Raw genomic sequence first — 16,947 nt, 5'->3', positions numbered from 1 at the left:
TATTATGAAAGCCACTATCTAGCGGATTGACCCGAATCTACTCGAAATAACTTGGTCTCAGTCTCGGCAATTAGAGTTTCCACTCCATTGCAATCACGTCCGCTGTGGATCCATACGGACGTTGAAGCCTGAGACACTGGACACTATCTCAGTTGCACGAATCGACGGTTGATTGATTCTCGCGGTACATACGGAATTCAGAGGCACAAATAAATAGATAAGTACTCTGATAGAAATCACGGTAAATTTACAGACTTTTCAACAAAGAATTTACCTCAAATAAACGAAGAGTTGTTCGTAATTTCAGAAAACTGGGTCTTTGTAGTAACTACGACATATTCAGATTCTGATTTATGCGTGGAAGAGAAATAACAGTGTTTCTGTTCTAAAGTTTAACAAGTTTTTGAAAGATTTTTTTAAAATAAAAAAAAATTCTGGTGGATTCATGTTCCGAACAATGAATTTAGACCCCGCCATTTTCACGATGATCGCTTGAAAATTTATAATCATACGTTATTCGTAAACTCAAAGGCCCCGCCTACCCGGGCACACATACGGCGCGCAGAGCTTCAGGAAAAACCACGCGATTTTAAAACTACTCGAGATATCCGAGGGAGGTATGTTTACGAAAGGCATTTAAGAATTTTCTAAGAGCCAATAAGTAGCTTTGTTTTCGGATTAAGTTTGCAAACGGTATTTTCAGATGAATTAAAAATCGCTTAAAGGCGTGTTTTCAAAGTAATGTTTAGGCATAAAATGAACGGTAAAAGTTCATGAAATCACTTAAGGAACTTGAATTAAAAGGTTATCTTCGTTTCTCCGTCATATTACGTTACGGTAACGGCTCAAAATTCCACAGTTGTCCTACGCACGACGAGAAGACTGAGCGTCAGGTCAGAGGCGACACCGCTCTAGAAGCACCAGCGAGCGTCGCTCTTGCGATCCCGTCTCACTAACACACATACACCCCCTGACCAGACGGCGTCACATATGATGGGACTTTTGTTTTTGTACGAGCGAAGTGGACGGACACTCACAGTGCACCTGCACGTTGTAGCGCTTGCTGACGGTGGGCGGGACGCCGTTGCTGGCGATGCACAGGTAGACGCCCATGTCCGACCGCTGGATGGAGCTGAGCAGGAGCGTCTCGCCTTCGTACTGCATCACAGCTGCAACGGAACAACGCCACCGGCACAGGTTTACAAACTGCAAAATGTTCAATTCGCAATTTGAAGAAACGTGGCCATATAGAACCACGTTTCCAATCTAAAGAAATTAGGCTATGTAAGTCGAAAATTAGCATCAACAAACTGGTTGGACAAGGAAAACATAAGGCAGTTTGACATCATTGTCCAACTAAGAAATATCAATTTCAAATGTATTTTTGAATGAACGTCATTGCTGGGTACTCTGTAAATAGTAGGAAAATGACGTTTCAAGGACATTATGCTTAACAGCCAAGGGGAAAAAAGGTTCAAAAGAACAACTCAAAATGGCTGAACAGGAATTTAATATGCTAATAAAAAGTAATTATCAAGGAAAGAATTTCCCTTTAAAAAAAATTCCCTTTTAAATGGAAAACGTCTTGTTTTATTCCCTAAAATCCCAGATGTAATTAAAAATTTACAAAGTGGCCAAATAGTCCATACACTAGCCACCCCACAAGAAAACCCTTAACAAGGCTTGAAAAAACTACAAAACGTCCCCAGAAAGACCCGAATATCGGGCGTTATAGAAAGGAGTCAATCATCTGGATAACCTTAACCTGAAAAAATTCCTAAACAAAGTTTATAGTCTCCTTTTTCCAGTTAAAATTCCCTTTTCAAGTAAAAAAATTCTCTATTTAAGGGAAACGTAAGACCATTTGGTTTTCTAGAAACATTTTTTTTGTAAAATTACACTAAGTTTCTTAGTTTTTCAAAATTACTTAATGAAACTGAAAAATTACTTCACTTTGTTTCCATATGTAATTTAAGAATTTTATTACTGTGTAGTCAGCCCTATTGGCTCAGTTATAATTTCTGGCTGGTTAGGTTAATGTCCCGGGTTTGATTCCTAGCCGTATTGGGGATTTTTCACTTGTGGAAAGTTTCCTTCACGGGGTCAGGGGTGAGTGTAATGTACCATAAGACTGCGGAAGACAACGGTGAACCACAACTGGTTCACCTACTCTAAGTCACGCCATTGTCACCTCCATGTGGCGATGGTTTGGATAAAATCCAGCCCCTTGGTCTGATCACTCCATCATCGTAACCATGTCACGTGGGGCGAGTTTATTTATCGATGGTGAATTTAAATACATGGAAGAACTGTAATCCTTGTTGAAGATCAAACTTTGTACTGTGGACTCATGATATAAATACACTTTATTATCATTAAGTATAAAATACTTCATTGGCACGTGACACATAGTAATTCACGTATAAATAAGTTTCAAAATGTTACTGTACTGACACTCAGACATATAATATTCTTGGCAGATTTATTTGGAAAATAAACTGTTTAATGATCAGACTCGAAGATTTTCAACCGCAAAGCTTGCGCACGCAGCCTGTATCCGTACATAGTATGAGGACTCTTCAACTTTCACACTTCGAGATCTGGTCTAAGCATTCTCTAGAGCCCTCGCCTAAGATCACCACAAAGACTCTGTGTAACACGTAATTATAACGTACTTTCTAAAATAAATTCTTGAAATTTTCTATTGTCATGTTTGTTTTGGCTGTGGTGGACTTCAGAAATATTTTTAACTAAATTCTAAATGGAGTCCATTCATCTTCCAAGAAAGTGATTTGGTTGCGAGTGTGGCGTGGTCACACCCAGAATTTATCGAGAAGTTCAATATGGTGGACGTTTCCATGCGCCACTGGTTTCAATCCAGGTGCTTCAATTAACCTTCTACCACTCATCCAGTTCATTAAATCGCAACCCCATATTAACGTCACATATATAATCCATGTACTCATTCGTTCATGTATTTTTTCATCAAACTAGCAAAGGTGGAATTGTTGCTCAGAAGTAGTTTTAAGTTTTTTTTTTTCTTTTGGTCTTCTTCAAAAGCGTGTTGATTCCAAAATGGAATCCGAAAACGTGGAAACCTCTTTAAGTGTCGTGAAATGGAAGGTGGCAACTGCCAAGCGACGCGAACGCGAGAGTGCTCGAGTGGGCGCGACAGGTGCAGCTGATATTGCCTAAAAAAAAAAGTTACGACTTTATGGTGAGATTGATGATGCTTCCTATTGACGCGTACAGTCGTGTTTGTCTTACGAAAGGCAGAGCATACACGACACTTATGTCAGTTTCATGTTCATGCTGTTCAAAACATTCACTACACCAGCGACATTGATACAGCAGAGCACCGTCACATTCCAGTGCTATATTCCTCGATGTACAGCTAGAAAATGAACTTTGCTTTCACAGTGCCTAATAAAATTACTGATTCTATGTGAAACGACACAATTGTCACATGTAAATGTCGCACGATTAGCGTTCCTTCTGTAGCCGTAATTTGTATTAACTTGCAGTTTGTCGATATTTAAAAATTTTGTCGAAAAATCTACATAGATGACTCGTCGGTAGACTCTGGCTCAACAAAGACTAGGACGGAAAAAAATTCATGTTTAAACATGAAAAAAAATTTTTAAAAGTGAGCTTGTATTTCAGTACTCGCCAGCGATGAGTTAATCTCGGTAACGAGCAAATACATGTGTTTTCAAGTTGCGAACACGAAAATCGGACAAAAAATTCGCGTATTCTTAAAACTAATACCAAGCGTGATATATATATGCATATTCTTTTTTTACTACATAGCTTGGCGGGAATCACGTGTTGTTTCCGAAAACTGCCGGTATAATTTGTTGCCGTCTAGATGCCTCGACTATTGAATCATTCGATTTGCAGAGCAAAATTTTAAGTTATATAATAAAAAGGCTCCAATAAAATCTAAAAAATGAAAATGATTGAGTGTACTTTATGTACGCGCGTGAGAAGTTATACTTCTTTGGCAGCATTAAAAATAGTTTTTTATTGCATGCAAATAATTAATTACAATAAAATAATAAAAGGGCTGGAAAAATATAGTAAACACAGACAATAAAGTTCAGTTTAAATTTGAAAAATTAAATTATTAAAATTTAGAGAATAATAAATATATATATGACACAATTTGTACTAAATATCATAAAATTCCTAATTTTAAATATGTATTATTGATTATTTAATATTTAAAAAAGAAAATAAATAAATTTAATAATAAATTCAAAAATTTAATTTAAGTTTATTCATTTTTTTTAAATATTTTTTATTTTTTAATTTAATATTCACTTTTCATTTTTTTCAAAAAAATTTCATTAAATTTGTTAATTTAGTTTTTGTAAATATTTATTATTTATTCAATTTAATAACAAATATTAAAATTAATATTTCAATTTGATGTTCGATTTAAATTTTTATCACAATTTTTTACTAAACGTTTTATTAAATTTATTTCTTTATTTTGTTAATTATAAATAACAAATAATAAATATTTATGATGAATAATTTAAATATATTTAGTATTAATTATATTAAATAATAATATTTTAATACATATCAATAAATAATACATACGGATAGTTAACCTCAATTATATTGGAGCACTTGAAAAAGTATATAAGCTCAATTTTTTTTTACTAATATTTACAATAATACTAAATAATAATAATCAAAATAAACCATTTAAATCACTGCTGAATATCATTTATTAGCACATATATAATTCGCACTTGTATGAAACTAAAACACGTGTTGTGAATGTAGTAACTAGAAACATGTGGATAAATATTATAAATATGAAAACACTGATCAGAGGAGACGAGCGTGCCAACATGCGCCACTAATATATGTTCGATTTCTATTTTGTTGGTAGCTTCTTTTCGAGACTTAATGAGCGGTTTAGCGGGCAGCTTCAACATGTTAATTTTGTGTTACAGTGATGCGCGCGCATATTAATATTTCATTCTCATAATTTTTTCATAACGCGCCTAAAGAAGTCTAACATCAAAAATTGAGAAAAAAATATTTCAAAAATAAAAATATGTTTTCATTGTTATATGAACTAAAAAATATATAAAATTATAATTAAAAAACTAAAAAAATACGCTTTCATTATGTGAACTAAAAAGAAAAATAATGTTAAAATATAAGTATTTTTTTAACTTTATATCACGTAAATTTTTTAATTAGCTTAAAATTAGAACCAAGTAATAAAAAAATAATTTTAATGAAATTAAAGTTTGGGATATTCTGTTCTTTCATCTTAATAATGACTCTGTCCTAAAGAATATCCATTACTGGTAAAAAATTTAAGACAACTGTTATCAAGCGTCCGTTGTTTTCTTCTTTCACTTTAATGATGACTATCCTAACGAAAAGACATTAGTGGTAAAAATTTAAGACAACTGCTATAAAATTTCCGTTAAAATTATTTTTTTATTACTAATTCTTATTTTAAAATTATCGAAAATTGCCTTTTTTAGAGTTTAACAAATTACTTATATCTAATTATTATTTACTTTTTAATTCGTAAAATAAAGCGTGTTTTTTTTTTTAGTTTTTTAAATTTAATTTTATTACTTTTAAATTCATACAAGATTTAAAGCCTGTTTATTGGTTTTTAAAATATTTTTTTAGTTGTTATTGTGTTAATTTTTTATTAATTCCTCGAAATGCACCACAAAATCAATTTTCAAAATCCTGACATCGATAACCACGTACTAATGCAGTGTTAGTGGAAGCGCAAGTCAAGGCAAAGCTGGTGTTACCAAACCAGCAACCAGCATCTGTTTCATCAGTACCATCAACTTCCACAGTAAAATCATCGTAAACCACCCGAAGAAGCTAATTTGAGGAGCTGAGCCCAATTTTTGCTAAAAGACCCAAGAGAAAAGAGAGCAAGAACACATCAAGTAGGCCTACCGAATACAGGAAGCAGAACAAGAAAGATGAATGTCAAACTTGCAAATAGAAAAAAAAATCTCCAAAAGGATGGAAATGGAGTGCAATGCCTGCATTGTATTTTCTGGTACCATGTTAAATGTGTTAATAATGGAAATGACACATATTTTGAGTGCCATGTGTGTTTGTTGGAGTAACTACTTAAATTAAGTATAGTGTGTCCATCTGCCCCACACGAGCTATGCTTTTATCCCTATGTCAGTGGCATATGGACACTGGTTTGATGATAATTGTTTATTTTTAAAGTGTCACAAATTTCAGTGGTAAACATTTCTTTGCAGCCAAGCATACCAGTACATTTTTATAAGAGACTGTGCATTTTTATGTTAACTTTCAGAAAACCATGTGGGAGATTTTTGACAATATGTCCTTAGGGTGTCCGTCTGACCCACCTTTAACTTTATATAGTTACAAGTGAAGCTAATAAATGCATGTTAGAAATAATCAACCCCTTCCTTGGACCTGATTTTAGACAAGGTTTTTTTTAAAATTTTGTCTTCTTGTTAAAATTTAATATAATGTTAGTAATTTAAAAATTACTTTTGGATTTGTGAACATTTGTTCGTGCCACCCGCCATGAATAGCAGCACCATGGATACACCATGGATTTCCATTCACGAAATTACTCCTAACGAATGCCGTATACCAAGAGGTAAGACAAACATCAAAAAAGACGAAATAAGTCTAATACCTCGTCAGTATCAGAAATAATTGGAGCCACGGTCTTTTCACGGAATCATCCAAATTCAAGCCAAAACTAAATGTTTTATACACAACTATATGCGATACACGGCTCCAGAAGAGTATAAGTTTTTTTGTCGCAGCAAGTTTTCTTTTAAGAATCACTTCTATAACTGGTATCTAACTTTATTTATGCAAATTTAAAAGTTTTTTTTGTGTATAGCCTTTAAATTAAAAATGATTTAACTAATTCTGGATCGATATAATGCCAAAGGTAATTACACAAAAACTGCATTAAGATCAGAAAATTATGTTTACTTTCGATTTTTACATATCATGTGTATAGGACATATTTAGAATGCATTTGTGCACCACTTGACGGCTTGCGGGGCAGTGCCGGAGCAAAATGGTTATATTGTTACATGTGTAACGGTTTCATCATAAAACGAACAAATCATTAAAATAAGTCGTTTTCCTCCGGTTTTCATTGTTAAGACTTTTCGACGAAGAATTCAACTCAAATAAACCAAGATCTCTTAAAAGTTTCAAAAAACTGAATCTTAGTAGAAACCGCGCCGTATTTTGACTTCCCCGGTGTATATTTCGTTCTAATTAAAGCTAAACACACACATGCAAAATTTTTCTTGCTGTAGACTCACGCAATTTTTGAATTTTTTGCTAAAATGACGATACAAATTTCACAAAATTGTTAAGCCAAAAAAAAAAAAAATGAAGGAGTATACATTGGCAATATTCGGCTACTTATTTCCACCTACACATTTTCGTGACGTCGCGTATTTCGATTTTGAATTACTACTAGAAACATAATAAGTGCGGCCGCGAACGGAGTTGACGCACGTCGCGACTAACGGGCCGCACGGCGCAAAAATAACTTCCGTCGGAATCCGCGTTTCCTTGCATGACCTCCTCACAAGGAAGGTTAGGAGCGGGAGGAAGGGCAGAAAGCGTCCAGCTTGTTCCAATATCCCGCCCCACGCGACGTCTGGCGGCAGCTGCGCGAACCTTCGGGCGCACAAAAAAAATCCCGGGAGCAATAATAAAGAATGACGAAATTTATCCGTTTTATTTGTTTCTTTCCTACAGTAGTTCTCTTGCCACTTATATCAAGCAGCCTTCACTTCCCCACCCCACCATCGTCGCTACATCCTTCTGGAGTTGTGTGAAGAAAGTCAGAACTCTGGCTCTTACGGTGATTGCGGGGACATAACGGGACTGGGAATATATCACAAACAATACAAGAAAAAAAAAAAGTTCTTCGGTCTGCCGTTAGTGGCCACGGATTGTTTCCGGCCTCCCTTTTCCCGTCCGGACCTCTTGGTAGGGGTTGTCGGAATGGTGAAGGGGTGAGGGTTGTCCGCTACAGCTGGTCGTAAACACTGCGCCGAGTGGAGACCTTGACCGCAGCTGCGCTGTTCTGCAGCTTTTCCCTCCTTCTCTCCGGCCGCAACCGCCGCGGCAGAACTGGCCACTCCCGGGAGTTTTTTTCCTCCGTGGGAGTAGACTCCGCGTTGCACGGGGTGGGCAACCAGGAGGTTATGGGGCAGGGGGCGGGGGGGTCACCGTGTCGGGTCGAAGTCGATGGGCCGGAAGGAAAGGAGACAAATGTGCCCCGAACGGCCTGATTGGCCACTCGCTGAACTACGATCCTCCCCCCTCTCTCTCACCACTTCCCCCGCATCAACCAGAGAGGGTCAGCTTCGACCTCTTTCCGACCCCGAGCAACGACGGTGGAAGTAACCTTTACGAACAGCGACCAACCTCGTCGAATGAAGTGATTCGTCGCAGAAGACGTGGGTACGGGATTTCCCAACCCGAGACCGCAGTTCTTCATCGGAGTCCGTCGTTTACCTACTCAATAGCCACGATGCCAGTTTGTTGCAATGAAATATTATCCTTGCTGACTGAATGATATAACGGTGAATGTATGTGTGTGTATATGTATATATATATATATATATATATATATATCTGTGTGTGTGTGTGTGTGTGTGTAGGTGTGTGTGTGTTTAAACATTTTCTACACATATTTCTTAGCCACAAAACTGCGTTAAATAATAAAAGTGCTTTAAAAATGTATTCAAATAAATGTCTACTAATGACTCCATTTATATTCTAAGTAGCACTGGAGATATATCTCCTCCAAATCTCCAAACCTCTAGGTCCACCGGTTTAGGCTGCATGTCAGTCAGTCAGAGCTAGAGATTTATTTAATATATATCGTTTATGGCAGTAGGCTATGTTAGTTTGAATTATTTAAAGTGATCTGTTACAGCACCTGCAATCAAAAACCACAATAACAGTGTTGTTAACGTAAGTTTTATTTTATTTTTCAATATAAAATTCCTTAGTTTATTATAATTCAGTAAAATCTTTCTTCTTTAATTAATAAATTCGTGTGTTTGCCACTGTTCACGTCCTAGCTATTTTCGGATAGTTGCTGCTGTGAATGAGCTAGGTTTCCTGCCTTCGAGTGCAGGATTGGGAAGTTGAGTGTATTTTTGTTGGAGCAAATGAGACGGTCGATTTGTTGTCCTTTGCCCGACGATGGTTCCCCAGTAGACGCCGCGCCGTTGCCTTTCTGACTCTCCCTTGTACAGCTGCAGTGGTCGGTCAATTCGTCGCCATTACGCCAGGGTTCCACATGGTTAGTAATCACAGAATGTTTACAGACCTTTCAACGAATAATTCACATCAAACAAACGAAGACTTCTTCGTAATTTCAGAGAACTGGATCTTGGTAGATACTACAACGTATTCCAACTTCCGAGTTACGTGTTTAGTTTTAAACAAAGTAAACACATCAGTGTGATCAGTCTGTTTGTGCCTGATGACGGTAACTGATGTCAGTTCCCGAAACGTCGAATCTGTTGTCATAGGAAACCTTCTGTGTTCGACAGTGCTATCGTCGTTGTTTTGTCCTTAGTACTTGTTTATCTTCATTGATGTGTTTACATGTTTGCTGCGTTGTTTAGGTTTGTTGTCTGCCTGAATTTAATCTGTCTCGTTGTTGTTACCCACCTGTGTTCGTCTGTGTTGTTATATTATTTTCCAAGACTAAGTTCCTTCGACGGAATTCTTGTGCTGTGTGATATTTAGAGGTTGAACATTTTTTTGTCCGTGCTGTCGTCGTTGGGTTGTCCATAATGCTTGTTTAGTTTCATCGTTGGATCCGTTTGTCCGACATCAGCTGATACAGTCTTGTTTTCTGTGAATTTATGTTTATATTTTTATTTATTTTTGGATTTTCAGAATTTTCCCATGACAAACAGTGCAAAACTGCAATGGTGTATGTCCAAAAAACTGCATTAAGAAGGTAAACACACGCTTGATGAAAAAATGAATGTTTTTTGTTAGACTTAAACATATTTTGGATGTTTTGTTAATATTCTGGGATTATTCCTGTGTGTTCATAACCAAAGCAAGTGAATTCTGTGCCCGTAAATTTACGAAGATAACCGTTAAATTACGAAGATCTCTTGATAATTTGTAACCAGCATTCTTTTTAAATGTAAGATGAAAATTTTTGAAAAAGTGCTGATTTTTAATGAGATGCTCTCCGGCGTGCTGATATAATTTAATGCAATTTTTTCTTCGAATCCATTGTCCCCCGGTGTAAATATGCGTGTTACTGACTGAACCCAATGGTTTTGGGCCCGTGGAAAATACTGACCTGCCTCCTAGCTAGGAGCATTTAATTCAATTAGCGTTTAACTAGGAAAAGATTTTACTATCGCTAAACACACCAAGAACTTCTTTAAATAGCTTTTTTTCAGACCGTAACTATCAACAATCGTTGAACAAAGTCATAAGAAATATAATTGCGTCTGTGTTTTGCCTTTCATTAAAGTAACTTTGGCAATGAATCATTTTCATTATTATTTTCTATACAAAACTTAATGTTTTAAATTTTTACTTTTATTTTCACTGTATTTTGCAATAAAGTAATTTGTATAAGATAATTATTTATCTACAGCGTTTATTTTTTAAATGTTATTTGTCGTTTTATCTGTATTTAAATCAAGAGAATTTAATGTGGATGTGTAATATTTGGTGGCGTTTATATCATTTTACGCATTCTGTTTCTACATATGATATTAGCAGAAAGTGATCTGGTACACTTTGAGATATCGTTTTAAGCACAGTACAGGAGGATCCGTTTTCTGATAAAAGAGCGCTATAGATAATTACTACAATACCTACATATCTACAACGAAAAAAAATTTCACTGGGAAATAAGAAATAAAATTGGTCTAAATAAGTGCAGTTGGACTATCGAATACTTCTTCCTGTAGGCCTTTTTAAACTTTCAATTTCGATTTTATTAATTTTAATGCGATTTATAGTAATAAGCATTGAAGTCTACAACTCCAAGTACTTATTCTGATTAAATATATAATGCTAATTTGAAAGTTATAAAAAAATTTTAGCATAATTTTTGAGAGAAAGACAACAGTTTCGAAGTGTGCTTTAAGATGCATATTTAATGATATAATGAACAAAAATTCAATTGAACCTTTATGCATTTATCATTTTTGGGCCAAGTGAAACAGACATGTTATTTAAACTTATCACTGACTGCAAAAATAAGATAGTATAAATATTTCCATTTAAAATACAACATAATTTTTTTTTAAATCCCCTTCAAGAACTGTATTTTTTTTTAAAATATACACTTCAGTCGACGTGAGACAAATGTGATACAGTGGAGAAAGAAAAAAGAAAGAGGTATGTGATAAAACTGTAAAAGCAATCTCACTACGTACATGATGCGTTCAGTATATCATCACTGCTTATCTACGAAGAACCATGCCGAGTAATAAAACATTAACACTAATCTTAAAGTGAAATATAGTTATGTGTATTCAGGACTGCAGGCATTTTTAAGTACCTAGACACTACAATAAATAGCACTCAAATTAACATAAGTGTTCCTTAAATGTAATAAATAAATTAAATAATTTTTCCACTAAGCATTTATGTTAAAATATAAGTCAAAACGTTTGTTGCGAAAAATATGAGAAGCTCTTAATATTTAAAATAATAATATTTCTATTTATAAACCACGTTTAAAAAATTCAAAAGGTGAAACTACACTTTAATCTAGATAGTTGTCTCACTAGTAGTTATAAAGATTATATTCCGTTAATTGAAATGTAATACAATTTAAATATCTTCCCGCTGTGAAGGCATACTTAAATTAAGATTAAAAATTATTATTTTAGCAGCATCGTTCTTACTTGACAAGAATATTAATTTTTAATTATAATTCCTTATGTCAGAACTACCGCAGAAACAATACACGTCGTGCCGTAGACACGTAATGTCTTTGCGGTACCAAGCCAAGCAGAACTGGTGAAGCAATTTCTATAGGTCCTGTTTTATTTTATCCTCCTTATCTGGAAGAAGAAGAAGAGACATTCACGCGACGCAGCGGCGGCACAATGCGGCGTCCGAGAAATATGAAAGTAAGATTAAGGAGCCGCAACAGCTCGGTGAAAAAAAAAAGGCTGGAAGGAATTTTCTTTGAAATAAGAATGAAATGGTGTGTTCTTTATCTGGCGGGACGAAGCAAGTCCCCAAAGACCGCGTGGATCCCTGCAGCCTGCCTCGCGGATGGCTGATTGGAATCTCGGCTGCCGGTCCGAGCCAAGTCTGCCACAGACGGGGGAGAGAAAAAAAAAGTAAATTTCCCAGGCATCACTCTGCCTCGCTGTAATTGTCGTGGACTGATTCCCGTCCTTTATTTTCGTCCCGGCTCGCAGCTGTGTACAAAAGGAGACGAGGATAACAAGTAGACGTAGGCAAGATGGAAACCACACCTTCTTCTTTTTCTTTGTCTTCTGCGTGTTTGTTTATTCCTTGTTTAAAACTTCTTCCAAAGGTTTTTTTTTTTTTTGTAAAATGTAGCAGAGCTACGAATTTTTTAATTTCAAAATATCATTTAGCCAACATAAAATTTACACCACAAAATCAAAAACTATATTATAGTTTTATTTTGTACATAATTATTATTATTTCATCCTTTTTTAAATATCTGTTTGACATTGAAAATCTTGCTATTATTGATATTTCATTTCTGGTACCAACGTATGTGACTTAAAAATTAAATGTGTCTCTGACCATGGCCATGTATTTAGAATGTTTTTATGAACCACATCGTGTATTGATCGAAGTGTTCAAAGCTGTGATTGGGAAAAAAAATAAACATATTAACAACCAATAAAATTCCACGTGTCTTTATTATCACCAGAACAAGTGGTTGGAGTACTTCTTAAAGACAAATAAGATTTTACAACCATAAATTGCAAAGTAATGACAGTAAATACAAAGGACAACTTCCAAATTAGGTTTTATTTGATAATATACGATAATACTAGTAGAATTAAATAAGACATTACGTAGAATAATAATGTATCCATACTATAATGAAGGAATTAAAAAAAAATTAAATCCTTTTTCTTAGCTGTTTACGAAATTTTATGAAATGAAACGGTTGGAACCTATTACGCTTAAGTGGCAGTAAGTTTCACAAATATCTTATTTACATGATGATTAGAGACCCGTGAATTTCGCGGATTCATTTCGTGTTATGCTAAAATTCAAATAATTATACCTTAAAGCTGCTTCTGTCATTGGTTCTCTGTTAATCTGGAGGACTGAGGGCCAATTAGAGACCCTCACTCATAGAAATGTCGAATCACAGGCCACCCAGTCGAGATGACTCACAAGTCAACAGCCAATGAACAGTTGGCATTTGCCCGAGTGCGTAGAGGATAGTGGAGTCTATCCTGGAGGTCATTCAATCCGCGAAATTCACGGGTCTCTAATGATGATACATAAATTTCCTGTCAATCTCAGTCATTAATACAAAGCATTTTTTTATCTATTCATATTTTTACAGTTATATTATAAATATTTTAAAATATGGACTATGTCATATGTAAATTTTGCAGAAATTACATCTTCTTAGATATTTATATTACAGGTACGTCTGTCCATATAGTGTAACTTATTTAAATGTTTAATGTCATAGCCAAAATAAAAAAGCATGCAGATATCAAATATTATGAGTTGCAATTAAAATTATATGAACATATTGTTTAGCCAATTATAATAAAAACATTGTGTACTATATTTAAAGAGGTACTCATCATTAATATTTTTTAAATGTTTCACATGTAATATTTTGTAGAGATGAACTTAAGGGTTTTCCCGTTTTTCTCTTGTAAAATGAAGGCGGTGTTAGTTCGTGGGTACACGTGGTACATCTATCACATTCCCGCGCGGAACAAGAGGTTGTCTGAGCGCGTGCGAGACGCTGGAGCAGGGATGCTGAGCGGGGAGAGAGACAGGAAGACAATTCTCCAGACGCATCTGCCCCACGAGAGGAAACCGCACCTCTCCGCTCACCGCTTCTCCCCCAGCCCAACAAAAACCAGAACTTCTCAGACTAGATCCGGGACGGTCGCAAATAAAGTTTATTTTCCTCCTTCTTTGCTTTTATTTATTCTGCAGTGCCAGGTTTTCTGTCCTCCGTCGCCGAGGCGGCGGTACTTACTTCTCACCCCTTCCCGTCTTGGTTATCGATTCGTATATGCGCGGCAATCCCTCCTAGATACTTGCTTCAAACCCCCTCCTTTCCAACACTTTTTCTTTCTTCCTTCTTCCCTCTCTTTCTCTCTCTCTCTCTCTTCCCTTCTTACGGTATCTGTTCGCATCTGCGGGAAGTGTCCCTCGCAAGCGGCGGGAGTGCTGGCGATACGCCTTCGGAGTTCGCGCGTTGGAGGAACCGACACATCGTCTTCCCTACTCGCTCACTTCCCCAACCCCCTCCACGGTCCTCGTGCACCCCTCCCCCCTTCTCTTTTCCCCTACCCAATAGTCACGAACCAGCCCGCAGAACCCACCCTTTCCTCCTACCCCCAAAAACCTCTTAACTGAGAGGAGGAAAAACCCGATTTCCTGAATCAAATACCCGAGCCTCGTCCCGTCTTATTTATCCGAACCAGCGCGAAAGGTTGCTTCGCCCCGCCGGGCCGGGCGTAACGGCGCGTCGGCATTGCCAACCTGCCCGGGGGAGAGGGACATTTCCCTGGAAGCGCGCGCGCATCTCCCTGGAGGGCGGACGGGGGCCTTTAAGTCGAACGGGAATCACGTCCCCCGCCGAGCTTTCGTTAGTTGATTGTCTGGACGTGACGCAAAATACGCAACATTTGGGAAGGAAGAACTCTCAGTCACTGGTGGATTCAGAGAATGCGACTCCGCGGCGGGAAATATTTTTTCTTTTACTGCGAAATTTTTCCCAATAATCTAGTTAAAGATTTTCAAGGGAAATTGTATATTTATAATTTAAAAAAACTTAATTTCTCAAATCTTTGATTCTTTACTAAGTTTTCCACTCTTTGTTGAAAGAAAACAGCAACAAATTTGTAGTTCTTTGGAGTTTTTAGATAACAAATTGAAGTTGTAGGTATATTTACTAATGCACTCTAATGGAAAGTAATATTTCCAAAATTTCTAAACCAGTGAAAAAGTTTGAAAGATACTTAGTTTAAATGAAAACATTTTAAGTCGCTTGGACAACTTACTAGCTCATCAGTTCAATGAAAAATATTTCAAAACACATTTTTATTTAGGGATCGACCTAGTTTTTCACAGATTAGGTGTTGCAGAGGTGTCGAAAGTAGACGTTTGACACAAAAATGGCTCTTGAATTTACAACAATAACGTTAATTTTTAAACGGTCATACATTCATATATTTTTCAAACTTTTAATTGAACATAAATTAAATGCTACAGCTTATCTAATCAAAGTTAAAATAATTTTTTTCCATCGACGATTAACTGCAAATAATTTTTTTTTTTTTAAATTTTACATTATGTAAAGCAAATATTTAATTTATTTATATGTAAAGCGTGACTTACTTCTTATGTTAAATGGCATTTTAACTTCTGGCCATAATGAACGTTTATATTTATTGACTTTTCCATAATCACCCTGAATTCCCTTTACTACCCATACGCCAGTATTGAGGTACTTATTGAGGAAACTTTGATACCTTGACGTTCATGTTGAAAGAAAATTAACTGTCTACATTTAATTCAAATTCACCCCATTAAATTATCTGAGATTTCGAAAAACCACTCCTGTCTACCTTTCTCACAACTTATAGTACCCACTAGTAAAACTTAAAAATGACATGCACACTTGATGTTTAAAACAGGAGGAAAATTACCGTCTACAGCTAATTTCAATAAATAAAAGGATTATTGACTACATGGAATTTATGAAAACTACCTCATTCCCCTTTCCCAACCATTTCAGAAATTCTTTACTTCTTGATGAAATTGCTCATATTTTATGTTTAAAAATAAAAATTAAATTACTGTTAAACCTTCTTTCAGACTACAGAAGTTTAAAAATAACTCCTCAGAATCCACATTACTAATCCTTAAAGCAAAGTTTTGGCTCTCCTCTGTGAAATGTTTGAAGAGTTTACGTACAAAAAATTTTTCACTTTATCGTCAACATTCAATGATATGAAAATAAGTTCACTGAAAACATATGATTACAAAAATGACTCCATTTTCCTTTCCAAATCTTTAAATCAGTATTTTGGCCCTCCTAGATGAAATTTTGCATACTTGACGTTAAAAATGAGAACACTACTGTCTGCATCTGATTTTAACAAAAAGTTAATTTAATACATGAGATTTTGAACATTACTTTCCTCCCACCCCCCTCTCACCAACGCTATCACATTACCCTTTTCTCACACTTAAATCAAAATTTGGGCAACTCTTGATCAAATTTGAAACGCTTGACGTTCAAATTAAGAAAGAAATTAATATCTACATCCGATATTTCAAAAACAAAAAATAATAATCCCCTACACCCCGTGTTCAACCCGGGAAACGCCAGGTACTTCAGAAAGTTATAAATAATACGGAAACACATGTACTGAATCGGCTGAAGTAATTTTCACTGTTCCTTAGTTAAATCGCCATAAACTGTGTCACAAAGATATCAAAAACCGTGTTTATGAGAGACTGAACGAGATGTTTTAGCACAGGTCGGGGGCAGTTTTTTCAGACGTTTTAGGTCATGCCAAGTACCAAATGCCTTTATACTGATCAACATTGTATGCTGAGACCGAGCAAACGAACTAGTAAGTGTGAAATACAAGTATTTTACTGTAGGTAAAATGTCTAATATTTGTTTACCTAAAACAATTTTTTTATTGAATTCCA

General features: G+C 35.7%; 1 protein-coding gene across 2 annotated transcripts in view; it reads right to left on the bottom strand.

Annotated features, from left to right (window-relative positions):
- LOC134541895 (lachesin-like) overlaps positions 1 to 16,947 on the bottom strand; it is a 387,782-nt gene that overhangs the window by 35,642 nt on the left and 335,193 nt on the right. For both annotated transcript variants that reach the window (XM_063385625.1, XM_063385626.1), the window contains exon 6: positions 1,038 to 1,169. In XM_063385625.1, coding sequence (XP_063241695.1) covers positions 1,038 to 1,169 — 132 coding nt within the window. The remainder of the gene's footprint in view (positions 1 to 1,037; positions 1,170 to 16,947) is intronic.

This window comes from Bacillus rossius (assembly GCF_032445375.1).
Source record: "Bacillus rossius redtenbacheri isolate Brsri chromosome 4 unlocalized genomic scaffold, Brsri_v3 Brsri_v3_scf4_2, whole genome shotgun sequence".
NCBI classification, from domain to species: Eukaryota; Metazoa; Arthropoda; class Insecta; order Phasmatodea; family Bacillidae; genus Bacillus; species Bacillus rossius.
The sequence above is the reverse complement of the archived record's forward strand: the minus strand, read 5'-3'. Positions and strand labels throughout refer to the sequence as shown.